At 49.5% G+C, this 21,533-nt stretch overlaps 1 protein-coding gene across 1 annotated transcript in view; it reads right to left on the bottom strand.

The window, feature by feature from the left end:
• TMEM181 (transmembrane protein 181) overlaps positions 1 to 21,533 on the bottom strand; it is a 106,734-nt gene that overhangs the window by 58,393 nt on the left and 26,808 nt on the right. Inside the window, 2 exon segments of the mRNA XM_011952763.1 lie at positions 2,169 to 2,224; positions 8,577 to 8,680. Of these exon segments, the coding sequence (XP_011808153.1) occupies positions 2,169 to 2,224; positions 8,577 to 8,680 (160 nt within the window).

Genomic DNA, 21,533 nt, shown 5'->3' with positions numbered 1-21,533 from the left:
GCCTCCCAGGTTCAAGTGATTCTCCTGCCTCAGCCTCCCAAATAGCAGGGATTATAGGCACCTGCCACCACACCCAGCTAATTTTTGTATTTTTAGTAGAGAAAGAGTTTCACTGTCTGTGAATCAGACTGGTCTCGAACTCCTGACCTCGTGATCAGCCCACCTTGGCCTCCCAAAGTGCTGGGATTACAAGCGTGAGCCACCGCACCCAGCCAAGAATTATTTCTTTAGCATCCATATGCCAGGCAAATTGCTCTTTGATGTCTGCTATTTTTACGTTTCTGAAAGAAAGTCTTAACACCCCTGGGGAGAAAAATTAGAGGTGATGAATGTTGTCAATGATTCTTCTGCAGTATCTTTTGTAAGACGTAATATTGGTGTTTAATAACAGTCGACCACAGAGAGATTCACTGAAGCAGCCCACCCATGGTTCCAAAGAAAAGCATTATTTGAATGCATCGTCTTTGGAGGTGAATGTGTTTTTTTTTATTTTTTATTTTTTTGAGACAGGGTGGTGCTCTGTCACCCAGGGCTGGAGTGCAGTGGTGCAATCATGGCTTACTGCAGCCTCAGCCTCTCAGGATCAAGCGGTCCTCCCACCTCAGCCTCCCAAGTAGCTGGGACGACAGGTATGCCCCACCACACCCAGCTTATTTTTAAATTTGTTGTCGAGACAGTCTCCCTACGTTGCCCAGGCTAGTCTCAAATGAATGTGTTTTTGTGTCTTAATACTTCTATCAGGGTCTCAATAAAACTCCCTAAGACTAAAGACTTGCCTAAAAACCATCAAGGCAGAAAATCTCTCCAGGAATGAGCTACTGTCTTAGTGAAGTGAGGATGGTCTCTTGGAAGCAAGTCAGTTCAGTGGAACGGCTGCTGTGTTCAGTGTCAAAAAAAAGACTCTCACCCTGAGAGACTGAAACTGTAAAAGATGAACTACTACCAGGAAAGTCCATGGCAGCACCTCTTCAAATCAGATCATCAGGTCAACAGTGAAAGAAAATAAAGCAATGCAAAGGAAATGTGAAGACAGACTATGCAGAGGGCCCTTTCAAACTAGCAATAGCAAAGAGAAGAATCAAATGGTGTTAAGTTTTAGTAGTTTTTCTTCTTTTGCCTTTTTGCAAAATTAAAAGGGTAGAAAACTAGCAGGGAAGTGTGAGAACAGAGGGAAGGGGGATTTGGGGTCATACAATCAGATTTAAACTATACATATCATGGTGCCTCAAAGATGCAGGGCAACTGTGTTCAGTTTATAGATAAAGTTATATTTCATACACAAAAAAAGGTTTACTTGTTCAGGCTCTCACAAGTTAGCATTTATTCAAGGAAACCAAAATTTTCCAATTGAAAGAACCTCTGTTTTTCTCCAAAGGTGGTAAAAAGTTAAGGCTTTTTTTTTTTTTGAAATGCAGTCTCACTCTGTCACCCAGGCTGGAGTGCAATGGCACAATCTTGGCTCACTGCAAGCTCCGCCTCCCGGGTTCAAGCAATTCTCCTGCTTCAGCCTCCTGAGTAGCTGGGACTACAAGTGCCCGTCACCACGCCCAGCTAATTTTTTTGTATTTTTAGTAGAGATGGGGTTTCACCGTGTTAGCCAGGATGGTCTCCATCTCCTGACCTCGTGATCTGCCCACCTCAGCCTCCCAAAGTGCTGGGATTACAGGCATGAGCCACCTTGCCCGGCCAAGTTAAGGTGTATTTTTTTAAAGGATTTTTCATTTAAACTGAGTTCACACAAGGAATACAAAGTAATCATTAGAAAGAACTGTACGATCAGAAACCTGACAGAGGTCAATTCTTAACCTGGGCAAATATGAGAAAGATGAGACACCTAAGTGGTATCATTATTAAAAATTACAATCTGATAGGACTTACAGAGGCAAGGAATCAGGATGAGTTAACCACTCTTTGGAAATGAACAACTGCTCCCTAAGAGGTAATACCACCATCTTCCTAAGTACTGAGATGTTTGTTACAGCAGAAATGGCGACTTCAGCAAACAAGAACCCAGAGGCCAGCAGCTGACAATGGAAGACGAAATGTGTGCTGCCTGAGAAGCCAAGGCAAGGGCAGGCTACTTAAAGACTCTAAGCAGAACAATTTCTCAGTGACCTGAGGTTTATACTGTACCCCACCACCCAGCTGCCACTCAGACCCAGTCTTACCTTTTTGCTATTATTTAGTGAAAAATTAGCAGCAGAAGTCTGGATCACTTTAGGTCCTAAAGTGTAACAGAAAAGGATAAAAGCAGGTTATAGTGATACTGATATTTAATATTTTTTTTTTCCAAATTCCAAGAAAGACTCATCATTACATGGAGATGGCCTTAATTTACCTGGTTTTTCTTTAGAGATTATACAATGTGTAAGTAAAAGATATAAACACACAAACACAGACACAGAATATACACTGTGCTGTGCTTCACGATTTGCCAACACAAGTCAACCAGCATGACTGGCACACAACACAGAGGGTTTCCACAGGAAACGCCCTGCTAAGCTCTCAATGAGAACTCTCTCTACATGCATGGGCCCAAGAAGGCATTAACTATAGAGACTCTGTCTTATATATTCTGTAAAATATAAAGATTTCTTCCAAAACCTAAGACACACTTATCTGCTCATCCAATTAATCTCGTCTTCCAAAAATATTTATTAAGGGCTATAAACATAATTATTTGCTAATATAAGCAGGAAAGCAAAAGTTTTAACTGAAGTAACAGGTATACGAATCTCACAGATTCTTTCTGCCCAATTTTTACTGTGATAAAATATACATAAGATTTGCCATCTTAACCATTTTTTTCTACAGACCCAAGAACTTACCATCTTAACCATTTTTAAGTGTACAGTTCAGTGGCAATAAATACGTTCATACCATACAATCATCACTGCCTTCCATCTCCACAATTCAAAACTGAAGCACTGTGCCCATCAAACAATTCCCCATTCCCTCTCCCAGCCCCTGGCTGCCACCACTCTACTTTCTGTCTTGATGATTTTGACTACTCTAAGTACCCCATGTAAGTGAATCTCACAGTATTTACATTTTTGCCACTGGCTTATTTTACTAAGTATAATGTCCTCAAAATTCATCCATATTATAGCTTCTGTATGAATTTCTTTACTTGTTTTTTATTTATTTATTTATTTATTTTGAGACGGAGTCTCACTCTATTGCCCAGACTAGAGTGCAATGGCACGATCTCAGCTCACTGCAACCTCTGCCTCCCAGGTTCAAGTGATTCTCCTGCCTCAGCCTCCCGAGTAGCTGGGATTACAGGTGCTCACCACCACGTTCGGCTAATTTTTATATTTTAGTAGAGATGGGGTTCATCATGTTGGCCAGGCTGGTCTTTAACTCCTGACCTTGTGATCCGCCCACCTCAGCTTCCCAAAGTGGTGGGATTACAGGCCACTGCGCCTGGCCGAATTTCCTTACTTTTTAAGGCTAAATATTCCATTGTATGTATATACCACATTTCATTCCTCTGTCCATTTATCTGTCAATGGATACTGTGGTTGATTCCACAATTTCAGTTAGTGTGAATAATGCTGCTATGAACATGGGTGTACAAGTATCTCCTCAAGACCCTGCTTTTTTTTTTTTAAATTTTGAGACAGAGTTTCATTGTTGTTGCCCAGGCTGGAGTACAATAGCATGATCTCGGCTCACTGCAACCTCCCCTCCTGGGTTCAAGTATTTCTCCTGCCTCAGTCTCCCAAGTAGCTGGGATTACAGGCACGCACCACCACGCCTGGCTAATTTTTGTATTTTTAGTAGAGACGGGGTTTCACCGTGTTGGTCAGGCTGGACTTGAACTTCTAACCTCAAGTAATCCACCCGCCTCATCCTCCCAAAGTCTGGGATTACAGGTGCGAGCCACCAGGCCCAGCCAACAGTTTTCTTTTAGCACTTTGAATGTATCAGCCCACTGCCTTCTGGCCTCCAAAGTTTCTGATGAGGTATCTGCTGACAAACTTACTGAGGATCCCTTGTATGTGATGAGTCACTCTCTTGCTGCTTTCAAGATTCTGTCCTTGGCTTTCTACAGTTTGATTATATCTTGGTGTGGGTCTCTTTGAGTTCATCCTACTTTCAGTTTGTTGAGCTTCTTGGATGTTTATATTCGCATTTCACCAAATTTGGGAAGTTTTCAGTCATCACTGCTTGAAACAGTCTCTCTGACCCATTCTCTATCTCTTCTCCCTCTCAGACTCCCACAGTGTGTATGTTGCTCCATTTGAGTGTCCCCAAGGTCCCTCCGTCTCTGTTCATTTTTCTTCTGTTTTTCTGTTCCTCAGACTCAAAAATTTCCACTGTCCTATCTTCGGATTCACTGATTCTTTCCTCTACCTGTTCAAATCTGCCTTTGAATCACTCTAGCATATTTTTCATCTCCATAATTTCTTTTTGGTTTCCCTTTAGGTTTTCTTTTTATCCATACGTTGTTTTCTTGACAGTCTCCCTGTCTCTTCCTTTAGTTCTCTGGGCATCTTTAAGACAGTTGTTTTAGTCTCTGCCTAACAGATATGTCACATGGTCTTAGTCAGAGACAGATTCTGACAGTTCATTTTTTTCCTTTCGATGGGCCATACTTTATTGTTTGCCTTGTGACCAATTTTTTTTTTTTTTTTTTTTTTTTGAGTCAGAGTCTCACTCTGTCACCCAGGCTGGAGTGCAGTGGTGCGATCTCGACTCACTGCAAGCTCTGCCTCCCGGGTTGACGCCATTCTCCTGCCTCAGCCTCCTGAGTAGCTGGGACTACAGGAGACTATCACCACACCTGGCTACTAATTTTTTTGTATTTTTAGTAGAGATGGGGTTTCACCGTGTTAGCCAGGATGGTCTCGATCTCCTGACGTCATGATCCACCAGCCTTGGCCTTCCAAAGTGCTGGGATTACAGGCGTGAGCCACCACGCCCAGACGCCTTAAATTAGATTTAAGTGGATACTTAAATCTAATAATGTACCTCTGGAAACCAGACTCTCCCCTTCCTCAGGGTTTGCTGTTATTCATTTTTGTACTTTTGTTTTTGGTGTTGTTTTAGACTGTCTCTGTGCAAAGGATCAGCCTGAGGTTTAAACTTAAGGTCTTCTCAGGTCTTTTCTGAGCCTCTGCCTTCCTCTGGGCAGGTGTGGTGACTTTCTAAATTTCTCTGTATTAGCAGTTTTGAATGTCCTGGTCTTCAATGTCTGATTCCCGAGAAAGGAAAAACGGAAAAATGAAGGGGTAAAAAAGTACCAGCCGTTTAAATTCCCTGGAAGCAACTTCAGTCAGCGGGGGATGGGCTTGCAACAACGAGAGCCTCCTGAGGCTCTCTTACTTGTCATACTTCTGCGATCAGAAGCAGCATCAGCCATCAGAGTACAGATCCCTGATATCTGGAAGACACGGTCCTTTTTGCCCACCTTGGTTTCTATAAGCTCTAGGAACACACATTCAGCTGCCTGCTATAGGCCTGCAATGGAGGATGGGTACCTGCTACTGTGCTAAGAGCTGCACTGACCAAAAGTAACCACAATCTAACATACAAGCATTCCCTTCGAAGTGGCAAGCCTTCAATAGACTCCCGAGTTCCAAAACAGTTATGCCATACAGATTCTGCCACTGCAGCTGTTGTCTAAGTAGAAGACATCGATTCCTACTCCACCATCTTCCCAGAATCCTCTCCAAGCTTCACAGATTCTCACAATGCATTTCTTCAGAGTTTTGGCCTTAAAAGAAGCAGTCAAAGGAAATACTGTGAATCTGATTTTAATTTAATTTAGAACTGGATTTGTTCCGGCTGGGCACAGTGGCTCACGCCTGTAATCCCAGCACTTTGGGAGGCCAAGGTGGGTGGATCACGAGGTCAGGAGATCGAGACCATCCTGGCTAACACGATGAAACCTCATCGCTACTAAAAATACAAAAAGTTAGCTGGGCGTGGTGGTGGGCGCCTGTGGTCCCTGCTACTTGGGAGGCTGAGTGAGTAGGAGAATGGTGTGAACCCGGGAGGCGGAGCTTGCAGTGAGCCGAGATCATGCCACTGCACTCCAGCCTGGGCGACAGAGTGAGACTCTGTCTCAAAAAAAAACAAAAAAAAACAAAAAACTGGATTTGTTCCAAAACGTATCCCTCTCAACTGGTGATGTCAGTTTTTCCAGGCTGCCTCAGTGACCACCCCCCGTCTGCCACCAACAATCCTCCACTCAAAAGGAGGAAATACACAACCAAGGCAATAACCTGTCTCTGGAATGCATTTAGGAATGCTGAGGATATATCAAATGTAGGAAGGAGGGTTGTGTTCACAATGAGGCTCCTTTTTTAACCAGATTCACAATCTGAGTGAACTCCTAACCCAGGAAGTAAGGCAGTCCAGTTTCCTGGAAAGAATTAAGAACTGGGAATCAGAAAAATCTAGACTCAGCTGGCTGCGGGTGACTCACACTTGTAATCCCAGCACTTTGGGAGGTCAAGGCGGGTGGATCACCTGAGGTCAAGAGTTCGAGACCAGACTGGCCAACATGGAGAAACTCTGTCCCTACTAAAAATACCAAAAAAAATTAGCCAGGTGTGGCAAGTGCCTGTAATCCCAGCTACTCGGGAGGCTGAAGCCGGAGAATCGCTTGAACTGGGGAGGAGGAGGTTGCAGTGAGCCAAGATCTCACCACCGCACTCTAGCCTGGGCAAAAAACAAAAAAAACAAAAAACAAAAAACAAAAAAAAGAAGAATCTGGACTCTAGTCTTCACTAACAAGGCTTTCTGGGTCTTGATTTCCTCATTTGCAAAATGACAGTGTTTAAGCCAATAGTCCCCTAAGGTACTCCTAACTCAAAAATAATAATAACCTTATCACGTAAAATAATCCGGGGCAGATTACTTGCGATAGTTAATTTTATGTGTCAACACGACTGGGCCACAGGGTGCCAAGACATTCGGTTAAACATTATTCTGTTGTGTCTGGGGGTTTCTGGATGAGATTAACATGTGAATCGGCAGACTGAGTCAAGCTGACTGCTCTCTCCATTGTTGGTGGACCCCTCCTCCAATCCACTGAAGACCTGAATAAAACATACTGACTGAGTAAGGGAGAATTTGCTCTCTCTGGCCAGGCTCTCTCTCTCTATGTCCAGGTGGGACACTGGTCTTCTCCTGCCTTCAGACTCCGACCTGGACTCAGCTGGAATTTACTCCATCAGCTCTCCTAGTTCTCATGCCTTTAGGCATGGACTGAAACTACACCATGGGCTCTCCTCATCTCTTACTTGTTGACTGCAGATCTTTGGACTTCTCAGCTTCCATAATCACGTGAGCAAATTCCTTATAATAGATAGACATACAGATAGGACAGACAGGCAGACAGGCAGGCAGATACACAGATATTTCCTATTGATTCTGTTTCTCTGGAGAACTCTGACTAATAGAGTACTGTATGGAAAGAAAGAAGGGGATGTAGAAATCCTGACATCGCTTTTATCTCAGCTGTGGTGCATCACTGTACATTTCTGCAAGAGTGGAGAGGGTTTGATATAATCATGGTCGTTTGTGACAGAAGAGTAGCTTAAAGGAACAGAAGGTGGCTGAGGTCCCACTTAGACTGGAGACCATGAGAATATTAATGCCTCCCCTACCAATCTTAAAGGATAACAGTTAAAATCAAGTAAGATCATGGATATAGCTTGTGCTGTAATTAATGTAATTTTTACTTCTTGATGACTTAACGGGAAAGAAGTTGGCTACAGTTGCTATTATTACCATCACCATCAGATAAACAGCACGTGAAGAGCCACCCTCCCCCCACCAGCTTCCTTGTCCATTTACCAACCCGGTTTTCGGTAAGAAACTAGCCTTTTGAGGCACAAATTGCCTCTGGGACAGGTTAAGCCTAATTGCTGTTCACACTTTAGTATTAAGTAAATCGATTAAATAACATCTACCAGAAATCACCCTTATGGAGAAAGATATTTTATGTAAGAGGGAAACATAGCAATGGAATACATTCTCTCCAAACACGTCAGGCTCCTGGTTGCCTGCCCTGTGCACAGGGCTGAAAAGACGCCTGGGTCTCTGGGAACCTTGTGAAAACCATTTGGCTTTTCAGGTTCTCCATCCATGAGAAAGGGCGTTGGCCTAGATGATCTCAGTGCTCCTGCAGCCACCCCGCCCCATGCTCACAGCTATCAGACCCCCAGCTCTTCTCCCAACCCCATCAGCTGCATCATAGCTCTTTCATGGCCTGTCTCCCCCACCAGGCAGCATGTTCTGAATGCACCAGTGCCCAGCTGGGCCTAGTGCACAGAAGATTAGAAATGTCTGCTTGGCCAATGAAGGCATGTGGTCAAGGCTGCCCCGGCTGCTGCACAGGGCATAGACAGGGTCACTTGGGGCTACTCACTGCACCTCCCCCAGGAGAAACAGAGCAGCTAGAAGTGCAGGACTGGGACCCATCCACCCTGTGGGCACTTCTCCCTCCATGCTGGAGCCCTTGGCAGTGGGAGACAGGGGCACAGCTGAGCTGGTTGAAAGCAACACGCCAGGGCCACCACACATGGCAAAAGATTCACTGAGTAAAAACCGAAACTTACCTCTGATCCCAACGAAGACGGTCAGGCCAAAGCAGATGAAAAAGACGACAAACACGAGGACAAAGTGGCGCTTGGAGAGCGTGTAGAGCCGCATGGGCGCCAGCCTAAGGGCAGAAGCCAGCAGTGAGGGACAGTCAGGGGAAGGGACGGGGGTCACAGAAAACCGGCCCTACAGCAACACCCCTCCCCACACGACACTGCCCACCTCCCCTCCCAGCCCCTCACTTCTGAAGTGGGCCTGCACTGCCACCAGGTGACCTCCTGAAAAAAAGAGCCTCGGCGGCCAATTCAGGAGTCATGCGTTCCTGCACATTCTGGGTTAGAGGGTCCGTGGACACACCGGTCACCGCGGTCTGCACGCGGCACACCAACCCCACACTCGAGGAGAACGTACTGGGGCTCCTACACCCCCCAGGGGTCACTGCCACAGAGGCAGTGACCAGACCCCACTACCCACCCCACGCACGCACATACATACACACACACGCGCACACACAGGCACACAGCCTACAGGGGTGACACCGTCAGGCTCCACTTGAAGCTCCAGGTCCTGCCAGCACCACACTCCTCTGCCATTCCCACGAGCCCATAGCTTGATTCCTCCCGTCCCAAGTCCTCCACAACTTCAGGTTCCCCTCGTGCCACCCACCAGCGTGGACGCTGCCTTGCTGTGCAGTTTTGTGTGATTTACACCAACGGGGAAACCCACTTGCCCTGCCAGGTTCCTGCCCGGTCACAGGAAAACACCGGGGGCAGGGATCATTTCTTTTAGAACACCCTGTATCAGGGGCCAGGAAACAAAAGAAAAATCTGTAAAGGCCCAGGCAGTACATGTGAGGCTTTGGGAACACTCGGTCTCTGTCGCAAGGCACAGCTCTGCTTCTCTGAGCAGCACGGGACGCATGAATATGAATGTGTCCCAGTCAAACCACCGACAAAAGGGGTGCGGCCATCCCCCGCCTTGTGCCCTGAAGAGGAGACCCACAGACCAGAGGAACACGCAGTGCTGTCTGTTTCGCTCTGTCTTCTGTGTTCTCTGTTGTCCTCGCATGTTCTGGTCCTGGGAGTCAGGCCAGCAGGAAGGACCCTGAGCACCTCACCTTGGGGACAGGCAGCTGCACACCCACCCGGGGAGGCAGACACAGGCTCAGCCCGGCCCTGCAGGAAGGTTACTGGCTTCACGGTCCAAAGCTCACACGGGCTTGCGTGCCCACACCCCCGCAGCACGTGCCTGAGACTGCGGCTGCAGAACAGGAAGTCACTGCCAGGCCCGCCTCAGGGCCAGGGTGAAGCGGTGAGTCAACACCTCTGGGACGTGGCTCTGATAAGGCTGGGCCTGCTGCCCCCAGCAGGGCCTGCGTGGCCACCTGGGCAGTGAGCACACAGACCAGGGTCACTGAGTGAGGAAATAAAAAATAGGTGCCTCCACGGCTGCCCTGGGACTCGGTGAAAACACTCACCCACAAACACGAGACAAGAGCTGGGGAAGGAGGCAGCCTGGCCCCAACTCAGCTCTGGGGCTTCACAGATCCTCAGAGGCCCAGGAGCCATAGGAATGACCTCAGGGAGCAAACTCAACACCTTCAATTCACAGGTGGGGAAACTGAGGTCTGGAGACAGTGCACGTGCCCAAGATGCCGCAGCCCTGCCCTCTGCACCCGCACTCCGCAGAGGTGGCTCTGGGATGGCGCTGCCGGCTCCAACCTACACCACCTCCTCTGGGCAAGCCCTGCAGTGTGAAGCCTGGACCAGAAAGAAGTGTCTCCTCTGACCTTCTGCAGTTAACCCAGGTGTCAAGTCTATTCCTTAGTGTAAGCATGGTGTGTTTAATATGTTATTGTTTTAATACTGCAGATGGCCGGGCGCAGTGGCTCATGCCTGTAATCCCAGCACTTTGGGAGGCCGAGGTGGGTGGATCCTGAGGTCAGGAGATTGAGACCATCCTGGCCAACACAATGAAACCCTGTCTCTACTAAAAATACAAAAATTAGCAGCCAGTGGCTCAGGCCTGTAATCTCAGCACTTTGGGAGGCTGAGGCGGGCGGCTCATGAGGTCAGGAAATCGAGACCATCCTGCTAACATGGTGAAACCCCGTCTCTACTAAAAAATACAAAAAGTTAGCCGGGCATGGTGGCGGCCGCCTGTAGTCCCAGCTACTGGGGAGGCTGAGGCAGGAGAATGTTGTGAACCCAGGAAGCCGAGCTTCCAAAATGAGCCAAGATGGCACCACTGCACTTCAGCCTGGGCGACAGAGCGAGACTGTCTCAAAAAAAAAAAAAATTAGCTGGGCGTGGTGGCACATGCCTATAATCTCAGCTACTCAGGAGGCTGACGCAGGAGAATCGCTTGAACCAGGGGGTTGGAGGTTGCAGTGAGCGGAGATCGCACCACTGCACTCCAGCCAGGAGACAGAGCAAGACTCCGTCTCAAAAATAAACAAACAAAAACTGCAGAATGGAAGATTCCTAGGCAGCTGCTCAGGGCCTTTTCAGTTAAAAAAAAAAAAAGACACAAAGCTAAATGGACTAGATGGTGGGGAAATGCAAATAAAGCCTGTAGTTCAGTTAACAGTATTGCACCAAGGTCAATGTCTTCGTTTTGATAAATGCGCCAGGTTATGTGAAGTGCTCCCTGAGGGGAAGCCGCAGGGCTTGCCCAGAGGAGTTGGTGTAGGTTGGAGCCGTCCCAGAGCCACCTCTGCGGAGTGCAGGTGCACAGGGCAGGGCTACAGCATCTTGGACACATGCACTGTCTCTAGACCTCAGTTTCCCCACCTGTGAATTGAAGAAGAGTGTACGGAAACACTCTGCTATCTCTGACCCTCTGCTGTAAAGCTCAAGTGGCTTTTAAACAATGACACTGCTATTTCTGAGTTCCTCCACTGCACCATTCTCGGGGTGACAGTCCCAAGACTAAGGAGCTCTGAGAACTCCCCGAGCGGAGGCTGAAAGCACGAGAGAAATTACTTGGAACCAGAGGAAACCAGAATAACTATATTTTAAATTTTGATTTCAAAAACACATTATTGACCCCCTACTAGCACAGTTATTTAGCAAATGAGAAGGAACGTTGCAAAAGGAGGCCTTAAGAAAGGGCATGGGCCGGGTGCAGTGGCTCAAGCCTGTAATCCCAGCACTTTGGGAGGCCGAGGCGGGCAGATCACAAGGTCAGGAGATCGAGACCATCCTGGCTAACACGGTGAAACCCCGTCTCTACTAAAAAATACAAAAAACTAGCTGGGCGAGGTGGCGGGCGCCTGTAGTCCCAGCTACTCGGGAGGCTGAGGCAGGAGAATGGCGTGAACCCGGGAGGCGGAGCTTGCAGTGAGCTGAGATCCGGCCACTGCACTCCAGCTTGGGCGACAGAGCGAGACTCCGTCTCAAAAAAAAAAAAAAAAAAGAAAGGGCATGAGAGGCTGGGTGCAGTGGCTCATGCCTGGCAGTGGCTCATGCCTGCAATCCCAGAAAGGGCATGGGAGGCCGAGGCGGGCAGATCACTTGAGGTCAGGAGTTCGAGATCAGCCTGGACAACATGGTGAAACACCATCTCTACTAAAAATACAAAAATTAGCCAGGCGTGGTGACAAATGCCTATAATCCCAGCTACTTGGGAGGCTGAAGCAAGAGAATCGCTTGAGCCTGGGAGGTAGAGGTTGCAGTGAGCCTAGATCGTGCCACTGTACTCTAGCCTGGGCAACACAGCAAGACCCTGTCTCAATTTTCTTTAAAAAAGAAAAAGGGCATGGGGGTACAACCCACCCCAGGCACCTGCCAGTCTCTCTCAGAAGGCTCAATAAAATCCATCATCTCCCCTTCCTGGAAACTTCTACTTAAGTCCAACTTATTACAAATTTTCCCGATCTAGCAATCAAGTTGTCCAACTGAAAGGAAAAAAAACACAGAGGAAACAACATAATCCGTCTTCTTCTTGAGCAAGTGTAAGCTGGGTATAACCGCCTGTGCTGCACCAAGCTCATGGGTGAGAGGGTGGGCACCAGGCCCTGGCTTCTGCCGTCTTCATTTTCCTGTCAGGCAGGTATCCTCGCTGGAGGGCCTAGGGTCCTGCGACCCTCTGCAGGCTGCAGGGCTATCGTGGGCCGAGGCAGCACCAGGACAGGATGATTCTACGTAACAATCGATGCCTTCCCCTCCACGGTCCGCTCTCAACTTCCAATCTAAAGTTCTGAACCAGCCCAGCACGCCTCATGCCTGTAGTTCCAGCAACTCTGGAGGCTGAGCAGGGAGGATCGTTTGAGCTCAGAAGTTTGAAGCTACAGTGAGCTGAGACTGCACCAATGCACTCAGCCTGGGCAACAGGGTGAGACCCTGTCACTAAAAAATTAAAATAAAAAAGATTTGAGTCAAAAAAACAGAGACTTCTGAAGCCTCAGAAACAAGACTCCGTTTCAGATCAATCATAGCTCCAAAACTGTGGCTCATGGGCAAAACAACAAAACACTGAGAAGTCAAGGTAAAGATGGGGGAGGGGAGGTGTCTTTGCCAGAACTAACCTAGCCCCCTGCTATGAGACCAGCTCAGTGACCACAATGGCTGGAGTCCCCAGCCACTTCAGAACATGGCTCCTGTTCTGCACCAGAAACCCACTGGCAGCTCTACCTCCTGCTGAAATGCTCACAGGTCTCTAACATCAAGCCAGCCTAGACCAGTGACCGAGTAAGTCTCAGTGTCCGAGAGCTCATAGCCCTCTCTGATCAGTCCCCCAAGGGAGGATATATCTAAACACCTAGAGGCAAGGCTGTGATGCAGAAAATATGCCCTGACCCCAGGCCCTCCCTCTCCTCATCTCATCTGTGTTGTCCCCGTGCACTTCCTGAAACCTCCAGCCCTAGACTCTGGCCACCCCTCACATCAGTCCTCCAACACCAGCTCATCTGCTGCTTCTCTCTCCGTCCTTCCTGCCTTCGGGAGCCATCCTCCCTGCCCACTCTACCCCCTCTGAAACAGGTCGCCCAGGACATTTTCACCTAGAAGCCCTACAGTACTTTAAGGTCAAAAGGTTTCAAACTGAGCAAAAAACCAAAACAACGTAACTGAAAAGTCCGCTTCCACTGTCCACTTTCTGCCTCCACCCTTTCTCCAGTCTCGTACCCTGAAACCTGGCACCAACTCAGATGCCCCTCTCTTGCTCCTTCCACACTTTCAGTCAGCCAGGAAGAGCTGAGTCGTTGCTCCCCAGCTTCTCTTCATCCCCAGCATGCCAGTCCCATTGTCCAGGCCCCAAAAACTCCTGCCAGCTGCTGCCATCACCCCCAAACGCACCTTCCTTTGTGCCATTACAGCACTGTAACAGCCTCGCCCTGCTCAGGAAATGGTGCCCCACAGCCAACTCGATCAAGTTTAGACAGGCCTTTCAAAGTCCCCGAGATCCTTCCCCACAATCCCTCTCCAGCCTTCCTGCCACCCTGCACATATCCTATGTGAATTACGCACTCCCTCTGTCATCACAGCCCCGAGGTAGGTACTATTGCAACCCCTTTCAAATGAGAAAGCTCAGACTTAGGAAAGTTCTGTTACTTGCCCTAGATCACAAAGCTGCTAAGTACAACACTAGAAGCTCCCTGACCCCATCACCTTTCTCACCCTATCACCTCCCTCACCATCGCTGTCCTGGAACACACTGCTCTCTGTCCCCTCACCTTCTCTACTCTCACTCCCTTGGTAATCACATCCCGCCTCAGGCTTGCGAGAGGATGCAGGTGTGAACTATATGGCCTGCTCTAAACCTCAGCCCAGTCCTCTCTCCTCAACTCCAGACCCCTACTCAACCACGTGGCATGCCCGTTTGGCTATCAAGCAGGTACCTCACACATGACCTGCTTCACACCAAACCCCTGATCCTGTGCCTGCGGCCTCGCCCATCTCAGGACACAACAACTCCAACCCTCCAGGTACACAAGCCAGGAGACTGGGAAGAATCCACTCAGAGTCATCTCAGATACTCTACTAAATCCAAAGTTTTCCACCAATACACACACCCCAGAAATAAAAAACAATTTAAAAGGAAAACTCAACATACAAAGTCACACAGGCATAGAAAACCTGTCTTGAGGTACCGGGAACCGTCCTTTCAGAATGCAAGACAGTCAACAGCCATCCCTGCCATGGAGCACTGCCCATCCTGCTGCCACTGACAGGTCACTCCACCCCTGCCCCCACCGCGAGGCTCTGTGGGAGAAAGCAACTGTCCACTCGCCCACAGGACACAGTGCACCCTTTTCAGGATTTCATTACAGGGGCTCCACTGCGCATCCACCCCCATGCCCTCCCTGCACCTGCAGCTCCCCTCCCACCCCCAGAGGCCAGCACTGCGCCATAGGTATGGTGCAGGACCAGTAACTTTCAACGCCTCTCATTTTTACTAACTCACTCTTCCCCTGTTTTTTTCTATTTTCCTCCATGTTCTATTTTCCCTGCAATGGTAAATGGTAAGTGAACCACTGAATTACAATCCTGAACTTCCTCCCCCCAGCGTTGTCTCTTCCTGCTGTGTCTCTGGCTTTGGCCCTCTGCCTCTGTAGTTGGGGCATAGCAGCTCCTGGCGACCCCATCCAGAAAGCCTTCTCCCTGGGACCCGGTCCTCAAGGCCACAAGGCTTGCTCAAGCCCAGCCAGCTGTAAAGCTATATCCCCATTAGATGCACTGAGCGCCTCAGGACCACGGCACCAACACAACTTTGCCCAGTAAATGCCTGCCCCTCCCACAGAGGCCTCACGTGGTTTCAGAAAGCAGGGCCAGGAGGGCACAGCAGAGGAGGCGAGCACTCCCCAAGCACTCAGCCACCCTGGGACCGCTGCACAGAACCACAAAACAGATGCAATCTGGGTGAGCAGAGGACATGAGAACACCTCAAGTTGCTGTCCTGCAGTGACAGGGACAGAGACAGGAGGGAAGCCAGCACCAGCATTCCCACCTCTACAGAACCCAGCAACACCAGCACCCACAGCAGGGGCCCAAGGGGTGTGAGAGACGCCTTCATGTCAGTCTCCACAAGCCACCACGATGGTAGGCGGGTAAGACTGAAAACTTTTGGTACTACACATCCTGCTACTTCAACTGATGCCGGGATCTCCCACTCAAGAACTGACAAATTAGGATCTGAGCAGTAGTCAGGGACTTTAAATCTCCCAGCCCATTCTCACACAGTCGTTTTTATTTTCCCAATCTGTATAAAAATAATCTCTTCTCCTTTGACCCAAAACGCCAGCCTGTTGCCTGACAGCCTGGCTCCCAACTTTCTGACCACAGGACAGCAGGCAAGTCAACAGCTCCCCAGACCCTCAGTGTCCTCACCTGCAAAATGGAGAGAGGCAGAAGATTCATCCCACAGAGTTGCTGGCAGGTACGAGTGGAGTCATAAACATGGTGCTCAGAACAGTGTGACAAGAACTCGGCCAGGCTAGCTATTAGAAACGATGGCTGTGCTTTTTCTCCTCTACTTTTTCTGTTTGAAAGCATTTTGGATTTCGTTCTAACAACATCTCCGAAGACCCACTGTGTGAAATCTCCCCTCCAGCTGGTTGCAGCAGAGGTGAAAGAAGGCATTTCCTGAGCACCTATTTGGTACCAGGCTGGGAGCTTCGCTGTGGGACAGGCACATCAGCTCATTTTACAAGTGGGAAAACACAGGCTTGGGTGGGAGGATACAAGCCCACTGAGGCCCCAGGCAGCAGGGTGTGGAGGTGGAACTGGAACCCACAAACGCACATCCAGCATGTGGAAGTCGGGGCGGAAAGAAGGCCCACCACTGCCTCACATGCACTCTTTGGCCCCTCACTAAAATCTTTCCTTTTTAAGTAACCTACCAGTTAACCAGTTTTGAAAAGAAACTTCTCAAAGGGAGCAGAATAGGAACTCAAAAATTTCAATCAGCCAACTTGGGTACATCATTTCTCTAGCTACTCCAGAGCTAAGTAAAAGCCAGGCACAGTGGCTCATGCCTGTAATCCCAGCACTTTGGGAAGCCGAGGTAGGTGCATCACCTGAGGTCAGGAGTTCAAGACCAGCCTGGCCAACATGGTGAAACCGTGTCCTTACTAAAAATACAAAAATTAGCTAGGTGTGGTGAAACACACCTGTAGTTCCAGCTTTTTCGGAGGCTGAGGCAAGAGAATCGCTTTAACCTGGGAGGGATAGGTCTCAGTGAGCTGAGATGGCACCATTGCACTCCAGCCTGAGCCACAGAGCAAGACCCTATCTCAAAAAAAAAAAAAAAAATTAAGGCTTCAAAAAAGCTACTATGTGAACATTCAAGGCCTAACCACCCCAAAACACAATTTAATAAACAATGTCCTCAGCTACCCAAAGAGCAGTGAGTTCATGTATATCCTTTCCAGACTGCAAGCACAGTGACTCACATACAGGAGCATGTTGGTCAGGTCAGCAAATACCCTGCCCAGGCCACAGGGAGCAAGGCAGTAGGTCAAACGCTGGCCACTGAACCCCATTTCAGCACAAGTGGCACTGGCCCTAGCAGGAGGCTCCAGGCAGTACAGCCTGGTGGTTACGAACCTGGGCTGGGGGCCATCTGCCTAGACCCACCCACTGCAGGGTAACCTGGGGCAGTTAACTCTACCTCTCAAGAACCCCAGTTCCTAGCCAAGCACGGTAGCTCATGCCTATAATCCCAGCACTTTGGGAGGCTGAGGCAGGTAGATCACCTAAGGTCAGGAGTTCGAGACCAGCCTGGCCAACATGACGAAACCCAGCCTCTATTAAAAATACAAAAATTAGCTGGGCATGGTGGTGTATCTGGAATTGGTGGGTTCTTGGTCTCACTGACTTCAAGAATGAAGCCACGGACTCTCGCAGTCAGTGGTACAGTTCTTAAAGACGGTGTGTCCAGAGTTTGTTCCTTCAGACGTTCAGATGTGTTTGGAGCTTTTTCCTTCTGGTGGGTTCGTGGTCTCGCTATCAGGAGTGAAGCTGCAGACCTTCGTGGTGACTGTTACAGCTCTTAAAGGCAGCGTGTCTGGAGTTGTTCATTGTTCAGGTGGGTTTGTGGTCTCACTGGCTTCAGGAGTGAGGCTGCAGACCTTCACAGTGAGTGTTACAGCTCATAAAGGCAACGCGGACCCAAAGAGTGAGCAGTAGCAAGATTCATTCCAAAAAGCCAAAGAACAAAGCTTCCGCAGTATGGAACAAAGGCCCCAGCAAATTGCCGCTGGCTGGCTCAGGCAGCCTGCTTTTATTCATCTGACCCCACCCACATCCTGCTGATTGGTCCATTTTACAGAGAGCTGATTGGTCTATTTTACAGAGAGCTGATTGGTCCGTTTTGGCAGCATGCTGATTGGTCCGTTTTGACAGAGTGCTGACTGGTGCCTTTACAATCCTTGAGCTAGACAGAGTGCTAGACAGAAAAGTTCTCCAAGTCCCCACTAGGTTAGCTAGACACAGAGTTAGCTAGATACAGAGTACCGATTGGAGTATTTACAAACCTTGAGCTAGACACAGAGTGCTGATTAGTGTATTTACAAACCCTGAGCTAGACACTGTGCTGATTGGTGTATTTACGATCCTTTAGCTAGACATAAAAGCCCTCCAAGTCCCCACCAGATTAGCTAGATACAGAGTGCTGATTGGTGCACATACAATCCTCCGGCTAGATATAAAAGTTCTCCAAGTCCTCATCCAGCTCAGGACCCCAGCTGGCTTCACCTAGTGGATCCTGCACCGGGGCTGCAGGCGGAGCTGCCCACCAGCCCCGAGTCACACCTGCACTCCTCAGCCCTTGGGCTGTCGATGGGACTGGGTGCCACGGAGTAGCGGGCAGCGCCTGTCGGGGAGGCTCTGGCCGCGCAGGAGCCCCCGGGGGCAGGCCTAGACACGGCCAGCTGCAGGTCACGAGCCCGGCCCCCCGGGAAGGCAGCTAAACCCCCCGAGATTTTGAGTGCAGCGACTGCGGGCTGGCACTGCTAGGGGACCCGGCGCAACCTCCACAGCTGCTGGTCTGGGTACTAAGCCCCCCACTGCCCTGGGCCCGCAGCACCAGCCGGCCGCTCCGCCTGCGGGGCCCACGGAGCCTGCGCCCTTGCCCGCCGGAACTCACACTGGCCGGCAAGTGCCTGGCACAGCCCCGGTTCCCGCCTGCACCTCTCCCTCCACACCTCCCCACAAGCAGAGGGAGGCGGCTCTGGCCTCAGCCAGCCCAGAGAGGGGCTCCCACGGTGTCGTGGCTGGCTGAAGGGCTCCTCAAGCGCCGCCAGAGTGGATGCGGAGGCTGAGGAGGTGCCGAGAGCGCGGGCTGCTAGGATGTTGTCACCTCTCAGTGGCGTTTGCCTGTAATCCCTGCTACTCGGGAGGCTTAGACAGGAGAATCGCTTGAACCCGGGAGGCAGAGGTTGCAATGAGCCAAGATTGCACCACTGCACTCCAGCCTGGGTAACAGAGCAAGACTCCCTCTCAAAATACACAAACAAAACACCCTGTTCCTGAAAATTCAGGAAACTTGGGAACCCACAGGCTTAACAATGCTGTGGCAATTAAATCCGTTATGGCATGAAAACCCTTGCCAAGTAACCATTAACTATCAGCAGTTATTGAGACGGGCACAGTAGAGCACTCAGGAGTGTAGGCTCTAGAGCCAGGTGGCCCAGGGTTTGGGCTCAGCTCTAAGGCCTTGAGAAACTCACTTGTCTTCTTCATATCTCAGTTTCCTCATCTGCAAAATGGGGAAAAGAGAAACTTCCTCACGAAATGTGATTGTGAGTATTCTATGAAACGATGGATGTAAGGTGCTTACAACAGCACCTGCTACATGGTGAACACTCACAGTTATCTTTTACTATTTCTAGAGATCATTTTGGTCAGAACAAAAAACCATTTTAGGAGACAAAGTCCTAAATAATTAAATTGTTGCAGGAATAGGATACTGACCCAAGCCTGGTGTATCCTCAAAAGTACTGAGAGACTCAGGAGGCCCAGGACCCTGAAGCCACAGCAGGGCTCCATGGTACTTAATTTGTCTGTGCCACGCTTTGTTGCTGGCCGAAGACAGCTCTAATTAATACACTTCTACACTGAAATGCCCCCAGGATGAAAGAAACACATAAAATACATGCTAAAAAATGGCTTCACATGCCAAGCAAGACACACACAGACAAAAAACAGACTTATTTAAATTTGCAGAGAAATGCTAAAGTAAGACCAAAGCAACATGTGAGCATGAGAAAGTCTCAACTCCGTGCAGCCCTGTAGCTGAAACAAGAAGTCACATTAGTTAGCAAATGAGACACGCCCCACACCATCCTCAGACTCCTGGCATCTTTCCCGTCCCTAGCATCATCAGGGAAGGAATGGAGACTGCAGGAGAGTTCAAAGTAAAGCCGTAAGAACCACTACCTCTTTTTGCTGATGGGTTTTGATGGCAATCTCGCCTACCTTTTTAAAGAGCAGGTTGGGCCGAATGAGTGAGGTCACAGGACCAGGGTCTGCAGGGGGATGGTCCCCTACACACCATAAGCAGAGTGCTGAAGCTGCCCCTGGCTCCTCCAAGCGGCTGTTCTCTCCCATTCTTTCCCTGGGCTTCTCTTCCTTCTGACCTTTCTCACCTCTGGGCTCTCAGGCACACCAGCCAAGGACAGAGAGCACTCAGTCACCTAAGTCCAGGACGCACTTCGGATTTTCAGGCTTGTTTTTTAGGAGGATTTTATCTACCAAACTTTTCTCAGTTTCCAGGCAGGTGCCTGGAATGCTGGCCCATGGAGGTGAGCTGACTTCCAGATACCCACATCCCCCTCTTCCCTAACACTCTCAGTGCTCCACAGAGCCTGAGGCGAAAGCGCTTACTGCTGCACAGAGGGAGGCGTCAAACTCGCACAAAATTCAAGCTGTGTTTTGCTTGTCCTCCTAGGGACCTTTCCTTAGTCAACTGCTTTCTTTGGTCTAGTTCCCTGTACTGTTAACAGCACAGGACCCTGGCAGAAGACCCAGATCCCTGTCCTGACCAAAGCCCTCACCACCTCACACTCCTGGTCTCTCTCCTACTGAAAAAGCACACCCAGCCCACCTATGCAGCTCCAAGGGGCGGCGGTAAGAGACCTTCTGTAACACGTAGTTGTCACTCTGCTATAAGGCCACAGTTCCACAAGACACCGTTCCCTTGGTATGCCAAGCAGTGTTATTCACATAGGCCGCACAAGAATGCTGCCCTCTAGAGTTGTGCAGAGTCAGTACTACTAACCTACCTCCACTTGGCTTTTAAAATACTTAAAACATCCACATAGGTCTGATATTTGATGCCATTCCAGTTTCCCAAGAGGTGCTAAAGCAACATACCAAAGTCAGAAACTTCTAAGGAAGCAGAAGGAAAAACATGTCACAGGCACTTGCATTAAGGCAACAGGCCTGGGTGTTACTTCTCTGACCACGTCCAAAGCCAGAGAAATCAGCAGAGATCCAAAGCAAAACCCTTCTGCCTCAAAAACCGCACATAAGCCAGGAAGCGCGCCCAGGAACCTCGAAGGCTGCGTTCAGTGCAGGGAGCCAGGCCTGGAAACCTCCTTTGCCAGATGCGGCCGCAGCTGAGCCACTCCTTCTCCCGGACTTCCTGCAACTCGACGCGGTGCTAACCCTCTCTCTGGTTAACTCCGTCTCCTTCTTTTCCAGATGCGCCCAGGGGAACACCCAGGCGACTGTTGCATCAAAAGCAAGCTTTAGGGATGGCGTCCATAGGGCCCTCGACAGGTTTTTCCTCATTACAAACCCTGGACTTCAAAGAAGTAAAATAAGCCCAAAGTCAGCAGATCGTAAAACGCATAAAACTCATAAAATTCGGCACCCCAGGTCCAAAGGGGCTGTTGCGGCAGACTCCCCGGTGCCCACGTCACCAATCGCCTCTAAGCGCCTCGCACCCGGCGCTGGGCGAGACCGCAGGGCAGCGCGGGGCCCTCTTGATACCGAGGGGACGACGGGGCGAGGCCTTTCGGGCAGGAGAGG

This window comes from Colobus angolensis, unplaced genomic scaffold (assembly GCF_000951035.1).
Source record: "Colobus angolensis palliatus isolate OR3802 unplaced genomic scaffold, Cang.pa_1.0 Scaffold35, whole genome shotgun sequence".
NCBI lineage: Eukaryota > Metazoa > Chordata > Mammalia > Primates > Cercopithecidae > Colobus > Colobus angolensis.
This window is presented reverse-complemented; position numbering and strand designations above follow the sequence as displayed.